This window comes from Geotrypetes seraphini, chromosome 11, assembly GCF_902459505.1.
Source record: "Geotrypetes seraphini chromosome 11, aGeoSer1.1, whole genome shotgun sequence".
Taxonomy (NCBI): Eukaryota; Metazoa; Chordata; class Amphibia; order Gymnophiona; family Dermophiidae; genus Geotrypetes; species Geotrypetes seraphini.
In genome coordinates this window covers 138,662,457-138,687,705 of record NC_047094.1, presented here as the reverse complement: position 1 = coordinate 138,687,705, position 25,249 = coordinate 138,662,457, and the positions used below count along the sequence as shown (strand labels likewise).

At 42.4% G+C, this 25,249-nt stretch overlaps 2 protein-coding genes and 1 long non-coding RNA gene across 7 annotated transcripts; 1 reads left to right on the top strand and 2 right to left on the bottom strand.

Moving 5' to 3' along the window:
- Positions 1-287: 287 nt before the first annotated feature.
- EIF6 (eukaryotic translation initiation factor 6) lies at positions 288-9,779 on the bottom strand. 5 transcript variants are annotated; one of them, XM_033962750.1, is made up of 7 exons: positions 9,637-9,779; positions 8,833-8,947; positions 7,583-7,668; positions 4,952-5,127; positions 3,896-4,072; positions 1,939-2,120; positions 288-1,431 (listed from the first exon to the last, which is right to left on the bottom strand). In XM_033962750.1, exons 2-7 carry the CDS (start codon positions 8,937-8,939, stop codon positions 1,422-1,424), a joined length of 738 nt encoding a protein of 245 aa, XP_033818641.1. In that variant the 5' UTR covers positions 8,940-8,947; positions 9,637-9,779; the 3' UTR covers positions 288-1,421. The 5 variants fall into 5 exon arrangements, with proteins under 5 accessions (XP_033818641.1, XP_033818642.1, XP_033818639.1 ...); XM_033962751.1 differs by having other exon boundaries at positions 8,833-8,950; positions 9,637-9,757; XM_033962748.1 differs by lacking the exon at positions 9,637-9,779 and adding an exon at positions 9,614-9,632.
- LOC117368945 lies at positions 9,175-21,689 on the top strand. Its single transcript, XR_004541040.1, has 2 exons — positions 9,175-9,950; positions 15,167-21,689. It is a non-coding gene; the product is annotated as an uncharacterized LOC117368945 (long non-coding RNA).
- On the bottom strand, positions 13,660-24,578 carry FAM83C (family with sequence similarity 83 member C). The gene is made up of 4 exons (XM_033962746.1): positions 23,794-24,578; positions 20,627-20,794; positions 18,422-18,546; positions 13,660-15,289 (listed from the first exon to the last, which is right to left on the bottom strand). Exons 1-4 carry the CDS (start codon positions 24,295-24,297, stop codon positions 14,455-14,457), a joined length of 1,632 nt encoding a protein of 543 aa, XP_033818637.1. The 5' UTR covers positions 24,298-24,578; the 3' UTR covers positions 13,660-14,454.
- Between the last annotated feature and the right edge of the window lie 671 nt (positions 24,579-25,249).

The window sequence follows — 25,249 nt, the reverse complement described above, 5'->3', positions numbered from 1 at the left end:
ATAAAAAATAAAAAAAGAACATATCTTTGGAGGGGTAAAGTGGGAGTGGTTGTAGTTTATATTATAGCAGGTTGAAGCAGATTTAGAATAAATTTGATCTGTATTTCCTTGATAAATAGAATTTTGTTTATTCTGTCTGTTCCCTGTTAAGGTAGGTTTTTTTTAGTGGAGCTGTAGACTCGATGTTCAATTAAAAAAAACAACCTCAGTGAGAAGGATTAGAAGTCTAGAAAAAAGAAGGAGAGGCAACAACACTTATTTTAAAAGGAAGAGACTGGGAGTTTGGGTAGGCTTGTAAAAAGTATATTCCCATAAAACCTCAATGACACAACCTTGGTTTTTCAGCAATATTACATAGTCCACAATGTAAAGATGTGGATTTAATATGAACAGTGCCCATTACAGTATTTTTTTTTCTATTTAAAAACAACAAGAATGCTTCACAACAGTTGTTTCCCTTACTTGTCTAGAAGTACAAGGTTTACAGTAGCTTCCTATGTAGCATACAATGACATGGCATCAATAAAGAATATACATCTTCCTTACGCATATTCATGAAATCCCGACTAGATCTAGGGTTAACAAGATCTGTTTGCAAACCTCTGCACAAGGCTGAAGCTTACGAACATTAGAAGCAGCTGCTAAAGGTTCAACTTTGGCTACTATCCCTCGGCCAGCATTGATATTCTATTGATTGAAACCTGTAATCTATAGAGACAGACTGTTATTTCAATCCTTTGTGTATGTATAGTATCATGTGCCCAGTATGCACACAAATTTTTGTGGTGTTTAAATGAAATAGAAGTGAATTTACATAGAATAAAATAAAACCTCACAGAATCCCTTTGCTTAAGCACAAAAGTATTGTTAGAGCCACCCAGTTGCACAAAAGAACCGCCGTACCAGACGTTGCCTTCTATCCTTTATCCACAAAACTCCAAGGGGAGGCAAGGAGACTCACATTTCAAATGATAATCTTTCAGAGCTAAAGGAAGCCCATTTTATCAACCAAAATGCAAGCTTTCTGACCAGGTTCCATAAAAAGACCAGAGAATTTTACATATTTTTTTAACCTATGTCTTATATTAGCTGGTAAAATTGTTTCTCTTTAGCATTACTTGTAATAAATTTGCCAGGGCTCATACAAATGCATGGCCGATTATTACCTTTGGTTCTTGAAGCAGCAAAAAAAGTTAGCACATGAAATGTTGGCACTTTCACCTTCCTTTGGAGTTTAGTGACTACAGGATAAAATACCTTCTTTTATTTGCCTCCAAAGATATCTAACTCTTAGCTTTGCAGTGCAGACAAAATACTTGTTTATCTGTAAGATGCTTCTTCCAACAGAGATTGATAATGGAATATGCTCTTCTGCTTCCAGTCTTCCAGTGTCACGGACATTAGACACGGAAGCACTTGGACTATGTTAAACTGAAAGAAAAATATGAAAACAAACTTTAGAAAAGTACATGGGACTATGAAATTCAAGAAACACTCATTTTGTTCAAAGAAAAGGAAGGGATTGGGTCTTGTACACCGCCTCTTTGTAGTTACAACCACACTCAAAGCGGTTTACATACAGGTACTTCAGGTTCTGGTGGGTTCACAATCTATCTAATGTACCTGGGGCAATGGGGGGATTAAGTGACTTGCCCAGGGTCACAGGGAGCAGCAGGGAGGGTACTGAGGCTGTTGCTCTAACCACTGCACCACACTCGACACTTTCCAAAAACATTTTTTTTTTTTTTTAAGTAACTTATGTTCTGTGCTCTTCTCGTATGTAAAGAGAGTGGCTCAACAATCCATAATGGTACAGTTAAGTTCATACCTTCAGCATGGATGTCCCTTCATTTAGCCTTTCAATAGGATATGGCAGAAATTTACACCCCTGAATTATCTGTTTAGTTAAAAAGCAGTTGTCGTGTGCATTTTCCTTACCTATCAATTAGAGAGTCTCTCATGCTGGTAGCAATGGTGCTGGGCTGGGCCTCATTGAGTCTGAAGACACTTTCTATAACTGAGAGTTCGGTGACTGTGGTATCCAGACCACAGAACGCACACCAGTCATTCACCACCATTCCTGCGGCAATTACATCACTGCCACGATTCACAGTGCCAGCCTGCAAGACAAGGTACCATCTCCCTGAAAACCAGCTCCCAGAAAAATGTTCTGAATCTTTCCTTTTTAGTTTGAAAGAAACACAACGGTCGTTAATGAGCTCTTCATTCACAAAACTCCAGTACATTGCCCATACTCTTATATACGGTGTACATTAGTGAAATTGCTCTTATTGAAAAACTATCCGAAGGATAAAGGCAACTTTTCAGAATGTGGCAACAGTATGACAAGCAGCTTATCCAAGTTGCCCAGCCAGCACCTAGTCTACTCCAGGCAATTCCACATCCTGCCCATATCCCAATAGGTAGTAAAGAGTGAATGACCTCCACAAAATAGCCTGGCTTTCCAAGTGCACCCTCTACAAAAAAAAAGCAGTTACCACAGGGCAGGACTACCACATTTTATTTAAGCATTTTTTACCCACCTCTTATCTAGGCAGAGTACAAATCATACATAATATAAAACCACAATTAAAACAATAACCACCTCTCAACATGTATTATTCAGCCCATATTCTGCCACAGCACTAACTCCCACAGCTAAAAAAAGGCGTCTTAAGTTATTTCTTAGAAAGCTCCAACAAATGACACTACCACTCCGTCAACTGGTTCCATAGAAAAGGGCCAGTAGCAGAGAATGCAGCCTCTCTCATGACTGCATAATGCACTCGAGAACAGTCTACCGATAACAAACCATGATGCTCAGAGCCCAACACCCTAGCAAGGCAATACCACTCAAGAGCCTGCTTGACGTACTAAAACCAACAATTTAAAATGAATACAGAAATGCCCATTTAACTGCTGTCTAAAACCTAAGATTGTATTCTGAAAATACTCAGCCTGCTCCAGGTACCTCAAGAGAAAGGATTGATTGGAGGTTACCACTGGATGTTGGGGGCGGGGGGAACCTGCAAAGAGCAGCACTTCCAACTCCAACTTTCTTTGGACAGATTAGACGGGCCATTTCCAGTCAACTGCCATAATACCACTGGCTTCCAATAGAATGGCGTATAATATTGAAATTATTAACCTTAACCTTTAAAAGCATTACGTATAGGTCTTCCCCTCTTTTCTTACAATGCCATATTCACCAACACTGCTACTACGATCTCTACATTTCTATAATCTCATTCTTCCAAACCTGAGAATGGCCTGTCTAGAATCAACTAGCCATTTTTCTTCATGGCTCCATCATTCTGGAATTCACTTCCATTTTCTTTTAAAAACAGAACTTGATTTCAATAAATTTAAACCCAATTCAAAAGCTTGACTGTTCAAAAAGGCCTTTAATCATGAGTGAGACTAAGGACTCCTTTTACAAAGGTACACTAGCATTTTTAGCACTCGCTACCCGAAAAACTACCACCTGCTCAAGAGGAGGCGGTAGCGGTTAGCACACGCTATTCCACACTTTTGTAAAAGGAGCCCTAAGGTCACTTGTGAATATCACTGGATTTCTCCCTCTACCTTCCCCTGCTTTCCCTCTCTCCACGGATGAAAATTCTTAATATTTATTTTATTTTCTATTAAAGTTATTGTAGTTCCTTTCTTATTTTCTATTTAGATTTTAGTGTTGTAAACTGCCAGTTAGAAAACACGGTATAATAAAAATATTACTATCTGCATTACATAGCGGCTATTTTTTTAATGCATCAGGATTTAAAAATAAAAACAGGACAATTATTTACTTGGGTCATTTGCACACCTCTGAATATAAAAGTAATAAACATGAAAGATTCGCCAAGATGGAAGAATACAGGGTGCAGGAATTGCATACCACAAGTGGAACTTGCAAGAGAGAGGACAACTCATCCTGGTCATCAATGGAAGTCTTGGGATGTACCAGCCCTCCTTGGTTACTGAATGCGGAGTAACTTCCTACAAGCACTTGGTCCGCTACTGTCTGTCTGAAAACTTCAACTTTCAAAACATCTGCTAAAATTTCTTCTGTTTCCTGTGAACAGGAAAAAAAAAATGTAGTGAGAAGACAGAAGATCTAATTTTGCATTGAATTTCCAGCTATGCGAGAAAAAAAAAAGCAAAATAGTCACTAAGGGGTCCTTTTATTAAGGTCCGCTAAATACTAAGGCGCCCATAGACTTAGCATTTAGCATGCGCTAAATCGGTTAACACGCCTTAATAAAAGGACCCCTAAGTCAGAAAAAAGGCTAAAAACCTACTTTATCTTCAATCAGCTCAACAGAATGTGATAAAATCTAGCAGGGTTTAAAAAAAATTAAAATGAGAAGCAGCTTGAAATTATTTTGCTATTTTGGGATCCTGTCAGATACTGTAGGCAACAGGATAGTGAGCTTGATAGACCTTTGGTCTGAACCAGTAAATGTTTTAACATACATGACACCCTGCATGTGTTGTCAGGCAGAATAAAAGGCAATATACCACAATTTGTAAAGCTAAGATATAATGCAAAAAAGGTAAAAAAAAAAAAAACCCACCCCAAAACATCAAAATAACTCATTTCAAATTATTTTTGAAGTGTGAAATAATCTTAGCAATACGGGAGCTGCAAGCAGATCAAAAATGTCCTCTCCCTTAAGAACATAAGTGTTGTCCTACTGGACTCATCTCCATTACTGTTTCCACAAGAAAAGTCGTTTTTTGCAAATATTTTTGAGTACAAATAAGATTTGAGCACTGCTTCATACTCACTTTTTTTCATTAACACATTTTAGGGTGTGATGCTTATGAAAAGGTATGTTTTCATAAATGTTATATTTCAATTTATAAACACCTTTTCCCTTATGCCATATCCAGGCCAGTATGTTCTATGAGAGCATCAAGCCACTTTTCAAGACAAGAAAAGGTCACCCACTCTGTCGAGGTCTGGATGAACAAGAGCCACGTAATCATTGCAAGCAATGACATTCCCCAAAGCCGAGAGTCGTTCTTCCACCCGCTGGATCCGCACAGAGTCTGGCAGGCTGTTTCTGATGTGCTGCAGCTCCTGGTCTGTGGTATTATTTGGAACCAGTAGTCCATGGCGGTTGCCTGACCAGAGGAGAGAAAGCAGTCACTGACTTTTCCCATCAATTACACCACTAGCACTATCACAGACTTTCCTAGCTGAAAACATCTACGTTAGTATTTAATTTTTCATGGCCTCTCATCCCCCACCTGACCAGCCCTTTCCCTCTCAGTATCCCTTCCAATTTTTATCTTACTTCAGACAGCATATTTTGTGGCATCTTGAGCTGTATGAAACTACACAAACATCTCTGTAACAGGAAGATGCGTCAGAAAGAAGAGCTGTGGGACTGGTGTGAGCAGAAAGTCAGTCAAGTTGCTCACTGTGGCTGCGACGATGATGGGAAGGGAATGGTTTGAGATTTCGGATGGCCCGGCTGCCTAGGCGGGAGAGGGAAACACTAGATTGCCAGTCACTGTGGTGGGGGGATGACAAGAGAAGTCCCAGTCACCATGGGTTGGGAGAGAAGGGAGAATGAAGTGCTGGTCACCGTGGGATTGGGGGGGAAGGAACAAGAGAGAAGTGATGTTCATGTAGGGAGGGTAGGAGAGGGAAAAATGCAGGACACTACAGTGGGGGAAGAAGACTAACCATTTGAATAACCCCCTCCCCCCCAACTTATAAATGAGTTATTTAAAAAAAAAAGGGGGGGGGAGCTGTTAACTTGGCTTATAATTGAGTATATATGGTAAAGCTGAGTTTCAAGAATGGATTACATGAAGCCAGCCCACAAGAGTCATCTTAGATTTATGGAGTGCTTTGAAGTGTAAGTGTTTTGAAGAGTGGAATTATGACTGTGCACTGGATGAGAGAGTAAAGAGGGACAGATTCTTCAAACTTTCGAAAAATAAAAGAACAAGAGGGCATTCGGAAAAGTTGATAGGAGACAGATTCAAAACAAATGCTAGGAAGTTCTTCTTTACCCAACGTGTGGTGGACACCTGGAATGCGCTTCCAGAGGACGTAATAGGGCAGAGTACGGTACTGGGGTTCAAGAAAGGATTGGACAATTTCCTGCTGGAAAAGGGGATAGAGGGGTATAGATAGAAGATTACTGCACAGGTCCTGGATCTGTTGGGCCACCGCGTGAGCGGACTGCTGGGCACGATGGACCTCGGGTCTGACCCAGCAGAGGCATTTCTTATGTTCTTATGTCAAATTTGACAGCAGAGCAAGGAAATAAGATACTGCAGTTCTGTAAAATTTGGAGTCTACAGGATAGATGGAAAGAGCATATTAGTTCTGAAATTAATCTCTATTGCATAAATTAAGAGGATCCAAACATTTGCCTGGACCCTCAAATTGCTAGGTTTGTTGAATAAAGGGGTAAGAGATACGAAAGCTGAGCTAGAAGGTTTTGTGTTTCTCTGGAATCTTACATGCATATTTGAAAAAGTGTACCAAAGAGAAATGGTATATAATGGGCTTGTTTGTTTTGTTCTTTGGATAAAACACAATTTAATTTTTTTTAAAAAGGAGAAATTACACCTCAATATCCATTTGGCATTTGCAATTTTCATCTGGGAGGGTAAATCAGATAGATGGACTGGATGGCTGAACGGCTGAAGAGTTGAACCTCCATCTAACCCAGTGTCTGCAAGTTATGGGATGTAAAAAAAACTGGTAGAGGAGTATGGATTAGAGAAATATGCAGCTTAAAGACCTCATGCAACAGAACGCTCTAACAGAGATTAGAAAGGCACAGTAATTTCAAAAGGATGATGGGCTCCAGTTGTACTGTATGTGAGATCTCTAGGTTATGATCAAGTATACAATCATACCCAGGAAGTGGAGAGATTTTGGTGGGGGATAAGTAGTGAGGTAAACTTTGCCAAAATCTTCTCAGGGTCTCCTTAACATATTTATTAGAAAGTGGGTATATCAGAAAGCTTAAGTCAAATTTTTGCTGGAGGGATTATGGATGCCAGGGCACATTATCATATTCGGTGGACCCGCCCTAAGAAAGAAGGCTACTGGGAAGGAGTGGTGGACTTAGAGACACATAAGAGACCCAGCAGAAAAGCGAATGGCATACTTCCTCCTTAACAAAGGGATCCAGAGTCTTCAAGTATGCCAACAATAATTGCTCAGGTGACCAATATAACTCAAATGAACCTTCAAAATATTGGAAACACAATCTGTGCCACTTCTGCAGTTTCTCAAATAACTTGATAATGGTTACTTGATGCCTAAACTCACAACAGCACTGGATCTTTTATTCAAGTCTGGAGATCCTTTGGAAAGTGTAAAAGCAAGCATGATGTAACCTGTTCTGAGCTCTTTGGGGACAAATGGATAGAAAACTAAATAAATAAATAACTATCACACCCCAAATATATCTTGCAAATCTGCCTGGTGGGGAGAAGGGATTAGGGTTCACCTAATGGTGGTTCTAATTAAATGTTTCTATGTTGTGTAGTGAATGTTCAGAAGGAATCATTGAATGCAAATTAAATTCTAAAAAACTGACTAACTCACCGACACTCATTCTCCCAATGATCCTGCACCCTGCTATAGAGGCATGAACAACCGGAATGTTCTCGGAGAGTTCACCCTCAAACACACTACAAGAAAGGAAAATGCTTTTAGAAAAGGCTGAACAAGATGTTTCACTTTTAGTCAACTATCTTCCATTACTATCAAAGACCTTTTCCTAGAAAAAAGAGAGACAATAGCAGCTAAACATTTAAGAAGCCAATGTAGTAAGACATTGGTAAAAATCACAGATTTTGGGGTTTTTTATTACTACTACTACTATTCATTATTTCTATAGCACTACCAGATGTCACAAACGAGACAGCCCCTGCTCGAAGGAGCTTACAATCTAAACAGACAAGACAGACAAACAGGATGCCATGGATACAGTTAGGGTGGTGGGCAGTGGGGAGTAGGGTTATGGATTGAAGGCTATATCAAAAAGGTGGGTTTTCAGTCTGCTTTTAAACATGGGAAGGGAAGGGGCTTGGCAGGCAAACTCAGGTAGTTTATTCCAGGCATAGGGGGCAGCTAAATGAAAGGAACGAAGTCTGGAACAGGCAGTGGAGAAAGGTAAAGCTAGAAGCAGCTTATCTGAGGAATGGAGTTCTCTGGGAGAGAGGAGAGACACTGAGGGACAGCAGAATGAACATTGGTAAAGTGCTATATTTCCTATGTGATAAGCAAATGAAGTGCACAGTAGTTAAAGTTGTCTACATCATCAAATGTAAAAAAACAAACAAACACATGCATAAATAAACATGCATAAATAAACATAAATAAATATAAGAACATAAGAATAGACTTACTGGGTGAGTCCAGTGGTCCATCAAGCCCAGTAGCCCGTTCTCGTGGTGCCCAATCCAGGTCCCTAGTACCTGACCAAAAGCCAAGGAGTAGCAACATTCCATGCTACCGATCCAGGGCAAGCAGTGGCTTCCCCCATGTCTTTCTCAAAAACTGCCTATGGACTTTTCCTCCAGGAACTTGTCTAAACCTTTGTGCCGATGCTGTTGCGCCAGCATCGGCTCTTCCTGGACCCATGCCTAGGAAGTGATGTCAGAGGAAGAGCTGGCGCAACAGCAGCTTGGGGGTTGCTAGTCACGCTAGGAACATTACAGTGGTACGGGGAGGGAGGGAGGGAGGGAAGGGGCGGAGAAGAGGAGCCCCTCTCACCCTCACTGTGCCACTGCATATACCCTTCACCCTTTTAGACCTTATATTCGGTATTTTATATTTCTCGCCCACCTTACCTGTAGAAGTTTTCAGAGCCACCAATAGCCACTAGGCAGTAAGTGTTGGTGAGTTTAGCAAAACATCCGATCTCGTTATTGTTTTCAAAGGAGGCTCGGACTGCCATGTTGCTACCTGCTGGGAAGAGAGAGACCATGAGCCACCTTAAGAGCAGGCACAAGGCTGGGCGGATCCGGAGGCCTGAGATCCGGCCTTTACCTCGTGCCCTGCTGCAGATCCCAGCCCCCCCCCCTCGTGCCCTGCTGCAGATCCCCAACCCCCCCCCCCTAAACCGTGTCCTACTGCCATGTTGCTACCTGCTGGGAAGAGAGAAACCATGAGCCACCTTAAGAGCAGGCACAAGGCTGGGCGGATCCGGAGGCCTGGGATCCGGCCTTTACCTCGTGCCCTGCTGCAGATCCCAGCCCCCCCCCTCGTGCCCTGCTGCAGAGCCCAACCCCCCCCCCAACCGCGTCCTACTGCCATGTTGCTACCTGCTGGGAAGAGAGAGACCATGAGCCACCTTAAGAGCAGGCACAAGGCTGGGCGGATCCGGAGGCCTGGGATCCGGCCTTTACCTCGTGCCCTGCTGCAGATCCCAGCCCCCCCCCTCGTGCCCTGCTGCAGAGCCCAACCCCCCCCCCAACCGCGTCCTACTGCCATGTTGCTACCTGCTGGGAAGAGAGAGACCATGAGCCACCTTAAGAGCAGGCACAAGGCTGGGCGGATCCGGAGGCCTGGGATCCGGCCTTTACCTCGTGCCCTGCTACAGATCCCAGCCCCCCCCCAACCGCGTCCTACCGTCGTCCGCCCCCCGCCCCAACCTTTCCGCCTTGCAGTCGCTGGAGTCTGGCCCCGCCGGAAACAGGAAGCTACGTCGGAGAAGGCGTCGGGGCGGGGCCGGGCTCAGTTTCCTTTCAAGCTCTGCCCAGGCCTCGAGCGGTTGCAAAACTGGCTCCATGAAAAAGTGGACTAACGCGGCCACCGTACCAGTTGGGACGGTCAGTAAATGTCTGCCAAAGGAATTGCTGGTGGGAGGTACCGCTGTCCCCTTTGCAGATGATCTTCAAGGACTGGGAAGCTTTGCAGCACTAGGAGCTTCAGTTTCACTCCCCCTGTTAACCTGGTCTCTCCTAGGGTGAGTTATGGGGGCTTTGGCCCAGAACCTCTGACATTGAACCTGCCAGATGCCCCTGATGATGAACGAGCAGGTTTGCACCCAATTCCCTGCCTGTTTGAATCTCCCACACTCACTTCCTCGTAATTCAGTGGTTCCCAACCCTGTCCTGGAGGATCACCAGCCACTCAGGTTTTCAGGATAGCCCTAATGAATATGCGTGGAGCAGATTTGCATGCCTATCATCTCCATTATATGCAAATCTCTCTCATGCATATTCATTAGGGCACGGGTAGGGAACTCTGGTCCTCAAGAGCCGTATTCCAGTTGGGTTTTCAGGATTTCTCCAATGAATATGCATTGAAAGCAGTGCATGCACATAGATTGAGGAAATCCTGAAAACCTGACTGGAATACGGCTCTTGAGGACCGGAATTCCCTACCCCTGCATTAGGGCTATCCTGAAAACCCTCCCCTGTTTTTAGGACAGGGTTGGAAACCACTGTTCTAATTTCATCAATGTTTTGTTGCACCATAATACAAAAATTCAATAAAATTTATTGCAAAAAAAGGAAAAAGTACTTTGCGTTTTATAACAAGTTAGGCATTTATTTTATTTGTTTTTTAGGATTTATTTACTACCTATTTTATTTTTTTTAATTCACCCGGAGGGCCACAATCCAGTCAGGTTTTCAGGATTTCCTCAATGAATATGCATTGAAAGCAGTGCATGCACATAGATCTCATGCATATTCATTGGGGAAATACTGAAAACCTGACTGGACTGCTGCCCTCAAGGAGGGACTTTGAGACTCCTGCCCTAAATGGCATTCAGCAAGATTAATTTGAAATAACAGTACATAGTATGGCTACTAATAATGTTAGCACAATACGCAGTAAAACATTTTCATAGCACAGGGTGTACACAAAGCTGGAACACCCAGATAACATAGAGCAGGGGTAGGCAATTCCGGTCCTCGAGAGCCAGAGCCAGGTCAGGTTTTCAAGATATCCACAATTAATATGTAAGAGATAGATTTGTATGCATGCATATTTATTGTGGATATCCTGAAAACCTGACCTGGCTCCAGCTCTCGAGGACCGGAATTGCCTACCCCTGACATAGAGTAACAGGAGTTAGAAAATCAGTGGGGTAATATGTAGCCAGTAGTGTTCAGTGTTTTCATTTTTAAAGCCCGAATGGCCATATGCAGTCACCAACACTGACTACTGCTAATTTGAGTGGGACTGGCCTCCAGAGTAGAGTTAACAGATTATCTGTGAAAATCTGGACATGTTCTCCTTTTAGAGCACTATCTAGGTGCCTGAATGGATTTCCAAAACCTGGCAGTTTGTCCAGGTTTTGCAAGGCCCTGAGCTCAGGGCCGCATCTGGAGAACCATAGAGCATGCGCAAATGTGATGTGATGACATCACACGCATGCGCACCTGCGTGTGATGTCATCATATCACTTCCACGCATGCTCAGAGGCCCTCTAGACATGGCCCGGACTCGTGGAAGAAGAGATGAGGTTTGTGTGGGGATGGGGCCACGGGTCCTCATTTTTGCACTAACAAATCTGGTAAGCCTACTCCAGAGATTATACATGTCCTGGCTGATATTCAGTCAAGCCTGCATAAGATAGTTATGTAGGACCTGGCTGATTGTTGGCTGGGACCTGCATAATTGTAGAGAAACTGTGTGGTGCCCTTGGAGCCCCTTCCCACCTCTTCCCATTGACCCTCCTCCCAGCGCCTGATGTATGTTTATTGGAAGCATCTATACCGCTATGATTGACTGGGGAGTCAATTCAGAGCGGTGAGCTTCAGTAAAGGTGTTACAAATCCTCCTTACCTTCCCCCTCCCCCTGGTTTAGATAGGACTGGATGGGGAGGGGACCTATCTCTATTCCCTGGTGGTCCAGTGAGGGTAATGGGGGCAGGAGTGAAGCTCACTATGAGCTGCTTGAAGAAAATGGCTGCTGAAACTTCTCATGGCAGCCTCTCAGTACTGCACAAGTACCGCAAGAGGTCATCATGGCAGCCACAAGGAGCAGGAGCTCCAGATATAAAACCAAATCTGAATATATGATGATGGCATTTGCCAAGTGGTCACAGCACCAAATAGTCTTCCCTCTATGAAAGCGTTTAAGTGTCAGTTCACTCTGCTTCAGGGTGAATCATCTCAATAAGGCCCATTATTTAATTCAGATTAATTGAATTACAGGCCATATAAAGACGAAGTGACCAACCAGTCGGCCTTCTTTACTTAGCTCCCAGGCTATGGAATCATCTTCTCCTTTCAATTCATTCTGAATACTCCTTTGTGACATTTTAAAGACTATTGAAGACACTTTTTTTTGCCTTGGCCTGAATATTGCAAGTTGGTCTGCTGAGCCTGATTAAGCGTATCTGGCCACTGGCACTGAATTTTCAGTTTAAGTGCAGCCACCATAGACATAGCCAGAAAAGCTGCTATTCATCGGCTGACTGGCTAAGTCACAGCAGCCAACCATAGACCTTCTATTTAGGCGTCTCTGGCCATTAGACTTAACCAGTCAGCCAATGAATCTTGGTGCTGACTGGCTATGTCATGTGACCAGGCTAGCTGGTGACCTGGATATTTAGTGGGAGATAGCCAGCTATTTTCCACTGAATATCAGCGCTATTATGCTGGATGGAAGTCATAGTAACATAGTAGATGATGGCAGATAAAGACCCGGATGGTCCATCCAGTCTGCCCAACCTTACCCACTCTTTAAATTACTGATTTAATTTAAATTTTCCTTTTTCTTAGCTATTTCAGGGCCAAAGCTCTGGCCAGTACTGTGCTTAGGTTCCATCTATTGAAGTCTCCATCAAAGCTCACTCCAGCCCATCCTCAACCAAATGGCCATATACGGACACAGACTGTGTAAGTCTGCCCAGTACTGGCCTTAGTTCTTCAATATTTACTATTATTTTAAGTTGTTCCCAGTCAGCTAAATAGTGCCTAAATATTAGGTAGTATATATTTTGTGTGCATTATTAAATGAAGTTGGTTGATTTATAATGTTACTGGTCAGCAAAGCATTCTGAGCACACACCGCTTTGTCTTTTAAATATTTGGAGTGAAATCTGAAATTTTGTTTTTGATTGATTTTTCCTAGTCTTTATGACCTCTTTGATTTTTAACAAATAAATTCCTTTGTATACAACAATAAAACATGGCTCACCATTAGGCCTGTAATAGAGGTATAAAATGATCATGCAACAAATATTCTTTGCAAACTTCACAAAAAAAGGTCCGTACTTTGAATCATTAGGGGACCCTTTTACTTTGCTGTGTCAAGTGCTAATGCATGTTTAATGCAGGGAAAATGGCCTAATGCAAAATGCGCTAAAGCATTCTGCGTTGGCTTTGCCATCTGCATGCGTTAAGTGCGGAGTATTTATTTAAAAACAAATTTTAACAGGGCACACAACGGGCATAGAATCGTTATTCAGCTAGTGAACTGACATCACCCTGTTCTCTTAGGCTTCCACATATATATATAGTGGGTTCACGGACCTGATTGAGAACAGGGCAGTCTGTGGGTCAAGAAATTTGAATTTTGGGTGGGAAAGTTTGTGGGCTGACCTGATTGAGAACAGGGAAGTCACCCCGTGTCCATAATGTGGGAGTCTTTAGCACCTCCTAGAAGTGCTCCTGTGTTAATTTTCTTTTTGTTTTAATGGTCAGAAAGTCAACTAATAAAAGAAATGTCTCTTTCACGGACACACTGGAAATAGCCTTAACGCAAGGGAAAGTTCTGCACTCGGATGAGCTCAGCCCGTTTTCTACTGCTGCTTAGTAAAAGGGCCCCTCTCTGAACAAAGGAAAATGATAAAAATGAACATCAAAAAAAAGTTAGGGCACTAGAGATTTTTAGCGTGAGACAGCACTGTAAATGCTCCAACCCAACGCTCATAGAATTCCTATGAGCCATCCCATGCTAAAAACCTCTAGAGCAGCTTGATTAAAGGGGGGGCGTACACTTGGAGAATCCCACGCCAATCCTGAACAGCATGACCAATTACATGTTGGTCCAAATGCTAACCACTCCTCCAGGATACGTTTCAAAGTACCTTTATTTGATTTCAGGGAAATTAAAATGATAACTTTGTTAATTTTTTCATCAATAATTTTTGTTGTTTATTGTAAAGAAAAGGCAGGAACCAGACTGTGGGAATGTCAGTTTAGCTCACTTTCTACATGTCCAATTTATTCGCTCCCATATTTCTGAGATGGTAACCACAACGTACTACGCTGAGCTCCCCTTGTATTAGATCATGAGGTGGAGAATAAGAAAGGATACTTCCTACACACTAGTCCCGTCACCTCTGTGAAGATGTGAAGGGAAAACCAGAGTTCAGCTGGGATTTGTGGACATGCAGCAAAAATGAAATGGGTTTCTGGTCCTTATCTGCCATAGTATTCTCTGCTCAGCAAAGGGAAGGGTGTGTGCTTTCCATTGTAGCTCTGTAGAACATTGCCACAAAAGACCATCATGGCCCAAAGCGACTATAAAGTGGGTTTGGTAGAATTTTATTGTACTTCATCATCAATTCCAGATTGCTGTGTCCTAGAGTCTCTCTCTTCTTGTTTCTGTGCACGTTGCTTAATTTCTGTGATGATGCCTCATTATTGCTTCCAATGGGACTTATTACTGTCTCTTTCTCGTCATTGGCATCACTTGTCATCTTGGTACTGAGCGACAGGTCACTTTTCATCTGGGGCAAAGCCTTGAACTCTGGCTGTAGAGCTGTGGGTTTTATTCTGGCACCTGATCTGATTCCAAAATAAGTGTTTTCTGTTGGTTCCTCACAGTTCAAATCTGGTGAAGATCTTGATAATATGGAGCTTAAATTCCCAAGATTGGTCTTTCTTTGTAGGCCAAACAGACCAACAGTTTTCTCCAGGACTTTATGAGGCTCTGACTGCCTCCGATCTTGGTTGCAAAAATTGACCTTTGGATTATAAAAAGCCCTACGGTGCTGGCCAATATTACCAGCAGATGGCTCTTTATCTTGATGGATCATGTTATTGATTGAGTTTTTCATGTAAGGAGAGGCCTTTAGGCTTGATACACTACAGCTGGAAGGGCTACTGGAGTGGTTAGACAGTCCTGGTGTATACATTTCTGTGTTTCTTTGGGTTGGTTGTATAATTATTGGTATATGATGACCAGTTACAATGTTTTTTTCTTCTAATTCACAGAAATAGTCAACAACTTCAGAGTTTGCATATAGATATCGAAATTCTCGGTCAAAACCTTCTACAATGCTTCCAGTCAAGTGGAGCACTATACTGCTGTGAATGTGACCTGAAAGCCAAGTAAAACTGAAAGAAAGATTATAGATATTAGCTGTTGATAGATATTGTATGAAGGCAGATGATTCTACAAATACAGGATAGCCCTAATGAATATGCGTGGAGCAGATTTGCATGCCTATCATCTCCATTATATGCAAATCTCTCTCATGCATATTCATTAGGGCACTTCCTATCCCATATCAACTGCACATTAAAATGTAAACATATATGCAAGTGTAACTGCCTAAAATGCCTAGAGATGATAGGGGAGAGCCAAGTTTTAAGGAGAAGATTTTTAGTTCACCTCTGAATTCAACTCATGCCATGCCACCACAGCACTTCTCTGCAAGTCACATGACCCAAACTTAGGATTACCATATGACTCCAGAAAAAGGAGGACGAATTGCGACATCCAGGTTTTACTTCCATTTCTTTCAATGGAAGTAAGACCCAGATGTCTCTGTTCGTCCTCCTTACTTCCAAATAACTGTGCAAGAAGAACATACATTGTGAACTTTTGAAAGGAGGGTAACAAGTTTATGAAGTTTAGCATCGGAGTGAACTTTTTATTATGAATTTGTGATGTAGAGGGGGTAACACCGTTTGGAAGGCTTGTGATTGTTGTATCAGCATTGTATGTATTTATGTGGTCTTATGAAGGTTAATATACAAGTATAATAAAAATTGAAATTTTAATAAAATTTATTTTATGTTATGATATTAAATAGCTTCTTTTAAAATAAGGGCATTATGCATATTCATTGGGGAAAACCTGACTGCGTGGAGAGTACGATCCTCAAGGACCCAAGTTGTCCACCCCTGTCCTAGGGCAAATGATCTCTGTTCTTATAGGTGAACGGTTGCATGTGACCAATTCCCTCCAGTCTCTTTGAAACCATCCTCAACCCTTGAAACCTTATGCCTCACCCCAAGATACAACCTTTAACTCTTCTGAAATACCGTAAAGCCTGTAGTCCTTTGAAATATCCTTTTGCACCCCTCTCTCTAGTGCATGGGTGGACAACCACAGTCCTCAGGTTTTCAAGATTTTCACAATGATTTTGCATGAGATTGATTTGCATACAATGGAAGCAGTACTTCCAGTGGCAAAGTAAGAGGGTGTGGGGGAGCCAGACTACCCTGGGTTCCGTCTTGGTGGGGGCACCGGCATCTCTCCGTCCCCCCACACCATGCTCACATCCCCCCAAACCTCTAAATTTTCACCAGTGCAAGCAACTACCCTGGCCTAGCTCACTCTGAAATCACTTCTGGGTTACGGCCAGGAAGTGACATCAGAGGGAAAGCTAACACCAGCACAAGCAGCAGGCTGGAGAAGGTGCTCATGCTAGTGAATATTTAAAAAGTTACAGGGGCGGTGCGAGCATGGCGTGGGAGGGGGATGGAGAGGAGGGTGCAGGGAGGTGCCCATCACCCCAAGCGCCTTCTACCCTCGCTACACCACTGAGTACATCCAAATCAATCTCATGCCTATTGATTGTGGAAATCTTGACAACCCAACTAGGTTGTGGCCCTAGAGAGCCGTGGTTGCCTACCTCTGCCTTAGACAATATCATATGGAAGAAACTCATGCCCGGCCCAATCGAATGGAATAAACTGCTGTTAGAACAGAGATGGATTGAAACCACTGAAAGGTTTCATCATCCATAGCTGAAAGAAGGAAGCCATGTGAGTAAGGGAAATGGGTTGGCTGCTATTGTCAAACAGTGTGGTATACTTGGACAGCCTGTAATGATGACAAATATTAATTGTTTGTACATGTGGCCGAGTTCCGATACGCTGCTGTTTGTTTTCAATTGGCTATGAACGGACATTTGCTGTCCTCTCAGATCCATGGATGGTGTGGATTATATACATTTTACAAAATTCTTGTAGGCTCTTGAAGTTACTTCTTTTTCAAAGATCACAGACTTCTAATGAAAACCACTCAGGGTGAATTTTCAGTGTTGGCCTTTGTTTGCAGTTGGCAGAAATGTTTGGTGAATTGAATCATTATTTTATTTATTTTATTATTTATATTCTGCATATCCTACAATTCTATGCAGAATACAAATCATTCAGGTACTCAAGCATCTATCCCTGCAGGCTCCCACTCTATCTAATGTACCTGGAGCACTGGGGGATTAAGTGACTTGGAGGAGGCGTCTGGCTGACGTCAGATGCCTGCGCATTCAATGCCTGTGAGCACAGAGATTAAGTGCCAATGTGAGTATTTGTTATCTGTTCTGAAGACAGGAGGTTTTAAAAGGTTGTATGTTTTCATTTGCATTGTTTGAGAATGTGTCTGCTTATTTTTTAGTGCAGCCCAGGAATCCCTGATGCAGTTTAGCGAAATGCTGGCTGTCCATCGTCGACTTTGGCTGAGCAGACTTGCCACAAGAACATGCGGAGAGGGTGTGAAGAACCGTTTGCCTGAGTCAGCATGGCGCTGGGAAAGATAAGTGTCCGTTATAATAGTATTAGTAACATTACATACTGGCACACAACCCGGACGCGTTCCAATTACACTAGCGGGAAGCGATTTGTATGGTCACTCCTGCCACTGCTGTTTTTTAGGGAGATTTAGAGTAGGGCTCCCAGCGCATGTGGATGTAAAGTATTCATTGAGAATCTAAAATTGATAAACATAATTTTTAGATACTGAAAATAGGAATACTTGGAGGAGGGGGTTTTTATGCCGATGAGGTAGCTCTAATAGTAGACTGAATTCTTAAAAAATTAGCAGCAGACACAAGTCTGAGGCTTTTTCTCCCCTTTACAAGATTCCTAATAGAAGTATAGTAGTGGCTTTATTAAGTTTTAAGTCTACAATGCGTTGTTGAGCCAAAGAAAGAAGTTTAAATTATGCAATTATGAAGGAGTAAAAAAGTGAAATCTCTTTTTTTGAGTAGTTATTTGATTATTAGTCCCTTTGTGTTTGCGAGTGTGGAGTGAGTTATTAGATTAAGTGACTTGCCCAGGGTCACAAGGAGCAGTGCGGGATTTGAACCCACAACCCCAGGGTGCTGGGGCTGTCACCCGAACCACTGCACCACACACTCCCACACTCTTTGGAACACATCATGTTCTTCCTGTTCGTGACCTCATCGTCACTGAGATGATTTCTGAGATGACCCATGCCATGATTCAATCTTTACTCACCTGTAGCTACCAGTTACAACTTCTTCGCAATCAACCATGAGAAATTTTGTCAAATTCTGTCCAGAAAACTTCTTTCCTGACTTTGTGTAGTAAGTGTCTCCGGTCACAGTGCGCACTTTCAAGAACTAAAAAAAACAAACAAACCCCCAAATGGTCAAGAAACTATGGATGGCAAATGGAGGAGTCAGTGCAGGACACAAAAGCAGAAACGGGATCAGGGTGGGAGCTAGCTCACCTGATTGACATCAGCACATGACAGTGAATGATAACGGAGCTGTTAGCTACTTCTCCTCAATGGAGAGAAGTTCACAGAAGATTTCAAGGTGAACAAAACATGAGAAATTACTGCCACATCACTCTCTGCATTGGCTCCCAGTTCAAAATTCTATGCCTCACGTTCACAACCTATCATTTCAGTTCCTCTGCATATTTAGCTTCCATGAGTGTTCCCTATACTCCATCCTGTTTACTACGATCCGTAGACGGTCATTGCCTTTCATTCCCTGCGCCAAAGAAAGCCCATTACAAGATGACCCATAACTGGGCTCATTTTCCAGGCACCAAAATTGTGGAACGTATTATCTCCCTATTTTTGTCAGAATCCGCTTTTCGGCTATTTTCTTCCTGCCTATGGGTCATGAGCCGGTTACCGTTTCGGATGCCCATGGATCTCGTTTGTGGCTAGCAGAGACCTATCCAAAACTTTCTCCCTTCCTCCTTCCTGGCTTGTGTGAAATTTGATACTAAGTGTGAATGTTTTTGACTTTGTAGTTCCTTTCCTACTTCTGAGATTTTTAAATTATTGTAAACCGCACTGACCTGAGCCCAGGAAAGATGGTAGGACAAGTTTTAGAAGCAACATAAAGTGAAACTCCCAGGTCTGAGAAGGCCTGATAATTTCTCTGAGATTATTCTCTAGTCCTCTAACCTGACGATCCCCAATCACCCAAGTTTCCCTAATTGTCATGGGGTCTAGAGCAGTGGTTCCCAACCCTATCCTGGAGGACCACCAGGCCAGTCGGGTTTTTAGGATAGCCCTAATGAATATGCATGAGAGAGATCTGCATATAAAGGATGTGCCTGGGGGTTCTCCAGGACAGGATTGGGAACCACTGCTCTAGAGGACCGCCTCACCCCCTGATCCTCTCAGCATACCTTCATGAAGAGCTAGGAACAACATGAGTATGGTTAATAAGAGCCAATTAGCAAATTAACCCCCCCCCCACCCTTTTTACGAAGCCGCATTAGGCTTTTTTTATCGACAGAAGTGGCTGTATTAACTGCAACGCTGAAAGGAATTCTATGAGTGTCAGAGCTAATGTGGTTTCGTAAAAGGGGGAGTAAGATAGGTGCATTACTGACCCTATTCTTTAATCTCGTGCATTTAGCTTTGGACACCATTCTAGAATCTGGGGATTTTCCTGCCATGACCTCAGGTGCCCACAAAGATGCGTCTTTGGGGCAGGGCTGTATTTTACCTTTGTTCTTATCTTGGGAAGAGTTGCAGAGTTTTGGAATTCTCTGCCCAGTGAAATAAGAAACTTATCTAATATTGGGCTTTGCAGGAAAGCAATAAACATATGACATGGAGAGAACCCTGGAGACATTAGAAACTTAGATACTGATTTTGATTTATGTACCTTTTAAACTCATTTAATTTAGATTGTTTACTTTTTATTTATTTTATATTTGGCTTTTAGATTGTAAGCCACCCAGAAGGATACTTGGATTAAGTAGGGTCGATATTATGATTATATTTTAAGATGTATTTAATAGTTTGTACATTTTTTGATACTGTACGAGGGATCTTCAAAACATTTCCACACCTTTATTTTTTTAAACACTATTTATTACGGTAAATATCTCAAAAGCAAATGATATCACTTTTCCACCTAATCATCCTGTTTCGCGATACATTTTTCCCAGAATCCTATGACACACCCTCTTACTACATTTCCCACAAAAAATATGAACAGTATGGAAACATTTTGAAGAACCCTCGTATTATCTTTTATTGCAACCCGCTTGGTTAAGCGGGATATAAATATGCAAATTAAATTAAATCACCACTGCACTGTGCTGTGTACACTATTCCTTAATTTATAACTTTTCTGCTTAGGGATCTGCTGAATGTTGAACTTGAGGACCAACTGTGATCACCGATCAGTCAGACTGTAAAAAGGTAATTCTACCATTGAGACGTACAAGAAAATGGAGCCTGGTGAACCCCATGTTATCACATATTTCCATGAAGTACTTCAGGTTCCTTTTATCCAGCAGTAGGTAGACGGGAACTTTTCTTTTGTTTGAAGCTTCTACGAGATCACAGAGGATATCGACATCGGTGAACAGATCCATGACCACTGCAATCACCTTCAGGAAACACAGGAAACAGAGATTACCAAAATGCGTTCTGTTCTGCATATGATTTTGTGTTTTATGTGTGATTGCTATTTCATTATATTTGGTCAAGAATATGCATTTAGTATTGACAAGACAGAAATTTGTTCAATAAAATAAATATCTGTATTAACTCAGAAAGAAGAGATTAGGGCAGGGTTTCCTAAATCTGTTTTGGCTCCGTCTCTGACAGTGTTCAGGGCCCAGTTAAAAGCCCATCTCTTTGAGAGTGCTTTCGACTCCTAACTCCTCTCACCTTGGGTTCTGCATCTTTAACCCTATATATCATGTCTGTCTGTCCAAGTTAGATTGTAAGCTCTTCTGAGCAGGGACTGTCTATACATGTCAAAATGTACAGTGCTGCGTACACCTTTCAGTGGTGACAATAGAGTGAGTAAGATTTCAGATATCTTCCGGAGAATGTCTGTGAAATAAATTTACTTATACTGACTCTTTAATGTAGGCCACTGTTTCTCGTGCTTCCGTTTTGGAGGCACTTCTGGAACAGGCTCCTGCTTTCCTTCATGGAATAATAGTGTAATGGTGAAAATATGTGCCTATCATTAGGCACGAGCACTTACCACTGGCATACATGTGTGAACCTAAGTGCTGAAGGTACGTGTATACCTTATAGAATTCTATATGTTCTGCATGAGTCCTGCGCCTCTGATTTGCCCAGACTCTACCCATATGCGCTATGTAAGATACACGTGTATTTATAGAATAGCACACATGCAGATTTGCACATGTATATTCATATATGTTATGTGTCTTGCTTGCTAACTGGTACGTATGTTACCTTGTAACCCGTTCTAAGCTCCTTGGGGAAGACGGGATATAAATCAAATTAAATAAATATACCAATGTATATTCCATTATTCTAATGACATATGCGCACCATCGGTGTGTAACCGAAAGGTATTAGCAGAATAGAAGACACTAATGTAATATATTAAGTACTCTCTGGAAATGCTGAAAAACTGACTGACTGTGGCACCTGGATGAATGATTAATCTTCATGTTTACATACTGTGCGTTTTATTCATTATGGAAAGACATTTTCTGGGAGGATGCATGCATCCAAGTAACAAACCTATTGTATAAAGTCAACATAGGCGTCTATGTAATTTCATAGGTAGACCCCCGCATATGCCTGTTGCAGTAATAACTTAAGACTTATTTTTTAAACGTCTCATTACTGGTCAATAGGTCCAGCCATAAAGCAACAACAGATCAAATTACAAAGGCTTTGATCCAATACAGATGCAATGTAAACATATTGACCAAACTGTAGAACCCATTTATATCTGCCTGACCCCTCTGCAATCCCCCAACCTAATATTTCAAACCCAAACCCACCACAACCACCTCCAACACAAACTATGAGATCATTGGGGTCACTCAATTTCTTCATTTAAACACTTTGTCTACACGTCACTATGTGGTTAGCTCTTCCACATATGACAATGAATCTCCTTCTAGCTATCTTCAAATATGAACTAATCTAACCAATGATCTCCCACTCCCATTCCTACCCCATCTAACAACAAAACAGAAGGCTTATCTATAATACCAGGGGTTTAGGGGGCAAGTTATCAATATGGACTACTGTTAAATAGGGCTATTTTAACACAGAGTCTCATTGCATAAAATCAGAACTGTGCTAAAATAACCTGACTCGAGTTAAATAACTCCCTCCTTAGTACCCTACCATGTACATGTGGTTCCAAGGTATCCTAGAATGGTTCCCTTGTATTCTGAAAGCTCATAACCACTGTGTAGGTTGAGTAGCTGACAATCTCAGGCACTTCACTGTCAATATTGTAACTGCACTGGCTAATTGCATCAAAGCTACATTTCTTGGTCAATAACAATACTACACATGCCTTTTACCAGGGAACCCATTTCTGCCATACAATCATACAGAAAGAGAGCAATCCTTACCTGGCACATACCTACCTATAAATTGGTAGCATAGTTTGCTCCAATAGAACTATATTGGAGGGCAGGGTCAGAACATGTGCCTCGGGCCCACACCCAGTATTCCACACTTAGGGCAGGCATCTAGTGTACCCTACAGACTCTACGGGAGGAAACATACCCTCTCCCTGAAAATGTATACTGTATTATTCATCACTTTTCTAGCATTAAGAGGCCTCCCTTTAATACAGGGGTCTCAAAGTCCCTCCTTGAGGGCTGCAATCCAGTCGGGTTTTCAGGATTTCCCCAATGAATATGCATAAGATCTATATGCTTGCACTGCTTTCAATGCATATTCATTGGGGAAATCCTGAAAACCCGACTGGATTGCAGCCCTCGAGGAGGGACTTTGAGATCCCTGCTTTAATACAATTTCCCCCATTACCTCATAATTTAAATTTACTTGTCCACTGGGATGCTAAAATCTCCTTACTCTGCAGATGAGTAGAGCAAAACTTGGGTCCTCATACTTCTCCTTCTGCAGACAGGTAGTTGAGGGAGTTTAACCCTTTATTTGGCATTGTTGCTCAGAAGCAACATGTGTTTCTATATCTGCAACTGCTCTCGTTCAAGTTACACAAAGCAGCCATTTTCAGCATCTGCCATTTCAAGGGTTAAACAAATGTGCATTTAAAAAAACCTGAGCCTGGGATGGGTATTCTGTTTCAAGCTTTCTCAAACTTTTCGTTATTTCCTGAAACAAATTCATTCCAAGTTCTAAAAGTCCTGCGACGCCATGCTGAACAATTGGAAGCAATTAAAAACAAAATCTACAAATCCTCTGCCACAAAAATGTCAGTAGGATGAGAAAAACAAGGTTCTTCAAAGAGTGTCTTTTGTGGAGAAAATAATTATATCCCTGAAAACCTGGTCTGCTTGGACAAGCCTGGACGATGCCGTTTCATCCTGGTTCAGATAAAATGCAAACACTACACCGAGCTTTCACAATCAGCAAAATACAAAAGCATTATGATTCCATCCCATCTTCTTACCTTTCGTGCTTTGTTTATGAGTGATCGCAAACAGTCTTTGATGTTGCTGGACTTCTCTCTCTGGAATAAGACATGCACCTGAGCGGGGCCACTTGCAGTAGTGTGTGGAAGATCTGGCCAGCCCAGCTCCAGCATGGGGGGATCCAGATCGGACATGAGCGGGAAGTAGGTGCCGGATGTCTGCTCTGAGATGCCGTCTTCCTCCAGGAGAGTTTCAGCTCCAGGTTGCGATCTGCTCTGCCCTGAGGTAGCTACATTCATACAGCTGCCGATGTACTGAATGTCCAAGCTGGAGAGAAAGGGCAGCTCCTTTTCTTTGGCCAGAGCTTCAAGGTAGCCATCTTCGCCCTTGTCCAGAAGAGCGTCCATGGCCAGCCTGGCACTCTCGTTGTGGCTGAGGTTGAGTGGGGAGCTCTGACGAAAGCGGTTCTTCAGCTCTTCCACTCTGCTCCGCAGTGGCCCAGAGAACCGCTGCGCTTGTCTGGAGAGTTCAGAGCTCAGCATGACTTGATATTTGCAAGGCCCTTCCAGGGTCACTTCTCTTCGGTATCTCACTGTAGAGCGAGTACAAAACCTGTCTGTCTTCTCATTCACCAGTGATTAATGCTCCTCACCAGCATAGGTTACTTTGCAGTTTCAGGTCTCCTCTCCAGCTTAAAGCCATGTACTCCTGCCATCTCCTGCCTTAGGAGATGTTTCCTCTTTGATTCTATTTCCTCCAGCTCTCTCTCCCCTCCCTGCCCTTTATATCTTATGCAGCATGCTTTCTGCGCGCCATGTGTAGGGATTTCCTGTTGCTGTTTTTTGCCAGAGCCTATCCCTAACCTGTTTGTTCAGTTCTGGAAATATTAGGAGCAGGCAGAAGCTGGTAAGAGTCTGCTGCCAGCATTCTTATCAGGATTATCGAATAAAGTTCAAACTCTTTTTACTGACTTACAAATGCATTCACTCTCTAGTCCCCCGTCCCCCGTCCCCCTCCCCCCGTGCAAATGCCATTCATCAGGTGAGTCCCTCTTATCTATACCTTTCTCCTCCATCACCAACCCCAAACACTGTCCCTTCTTTCTTGCTGCCCTGTATGCCTGGAACAGGCTGCCAGAGTCAATACCTCATGCTCCATCTCTAGCAATATTCAAATCCAAGCTATAAGACCACTTTTTTTTAAGCTGCTTTCAAATCTTAACTCACTGTCCGATACCTACACCCGTTGTACCATTCCTTCTGCCAGAAACTCCCCAACCCCGAGATGTCCTTTCTGTCTGTCAAAATTAGATTGTAAGCTCTTCTGAGCAGGGACCATCTATTGAATGTTAAATGTACAGCGCTGTGTATGCCTTTCAGCACTATAGAAATGATAAATAGTAGTAGCACTAGTGGGTTCCAGCTCAGCACTAAATGTTTCTCAACACAGGATGTTAGGGAGTCACAAATCATGAACTTTTACTTCCCTGATTTG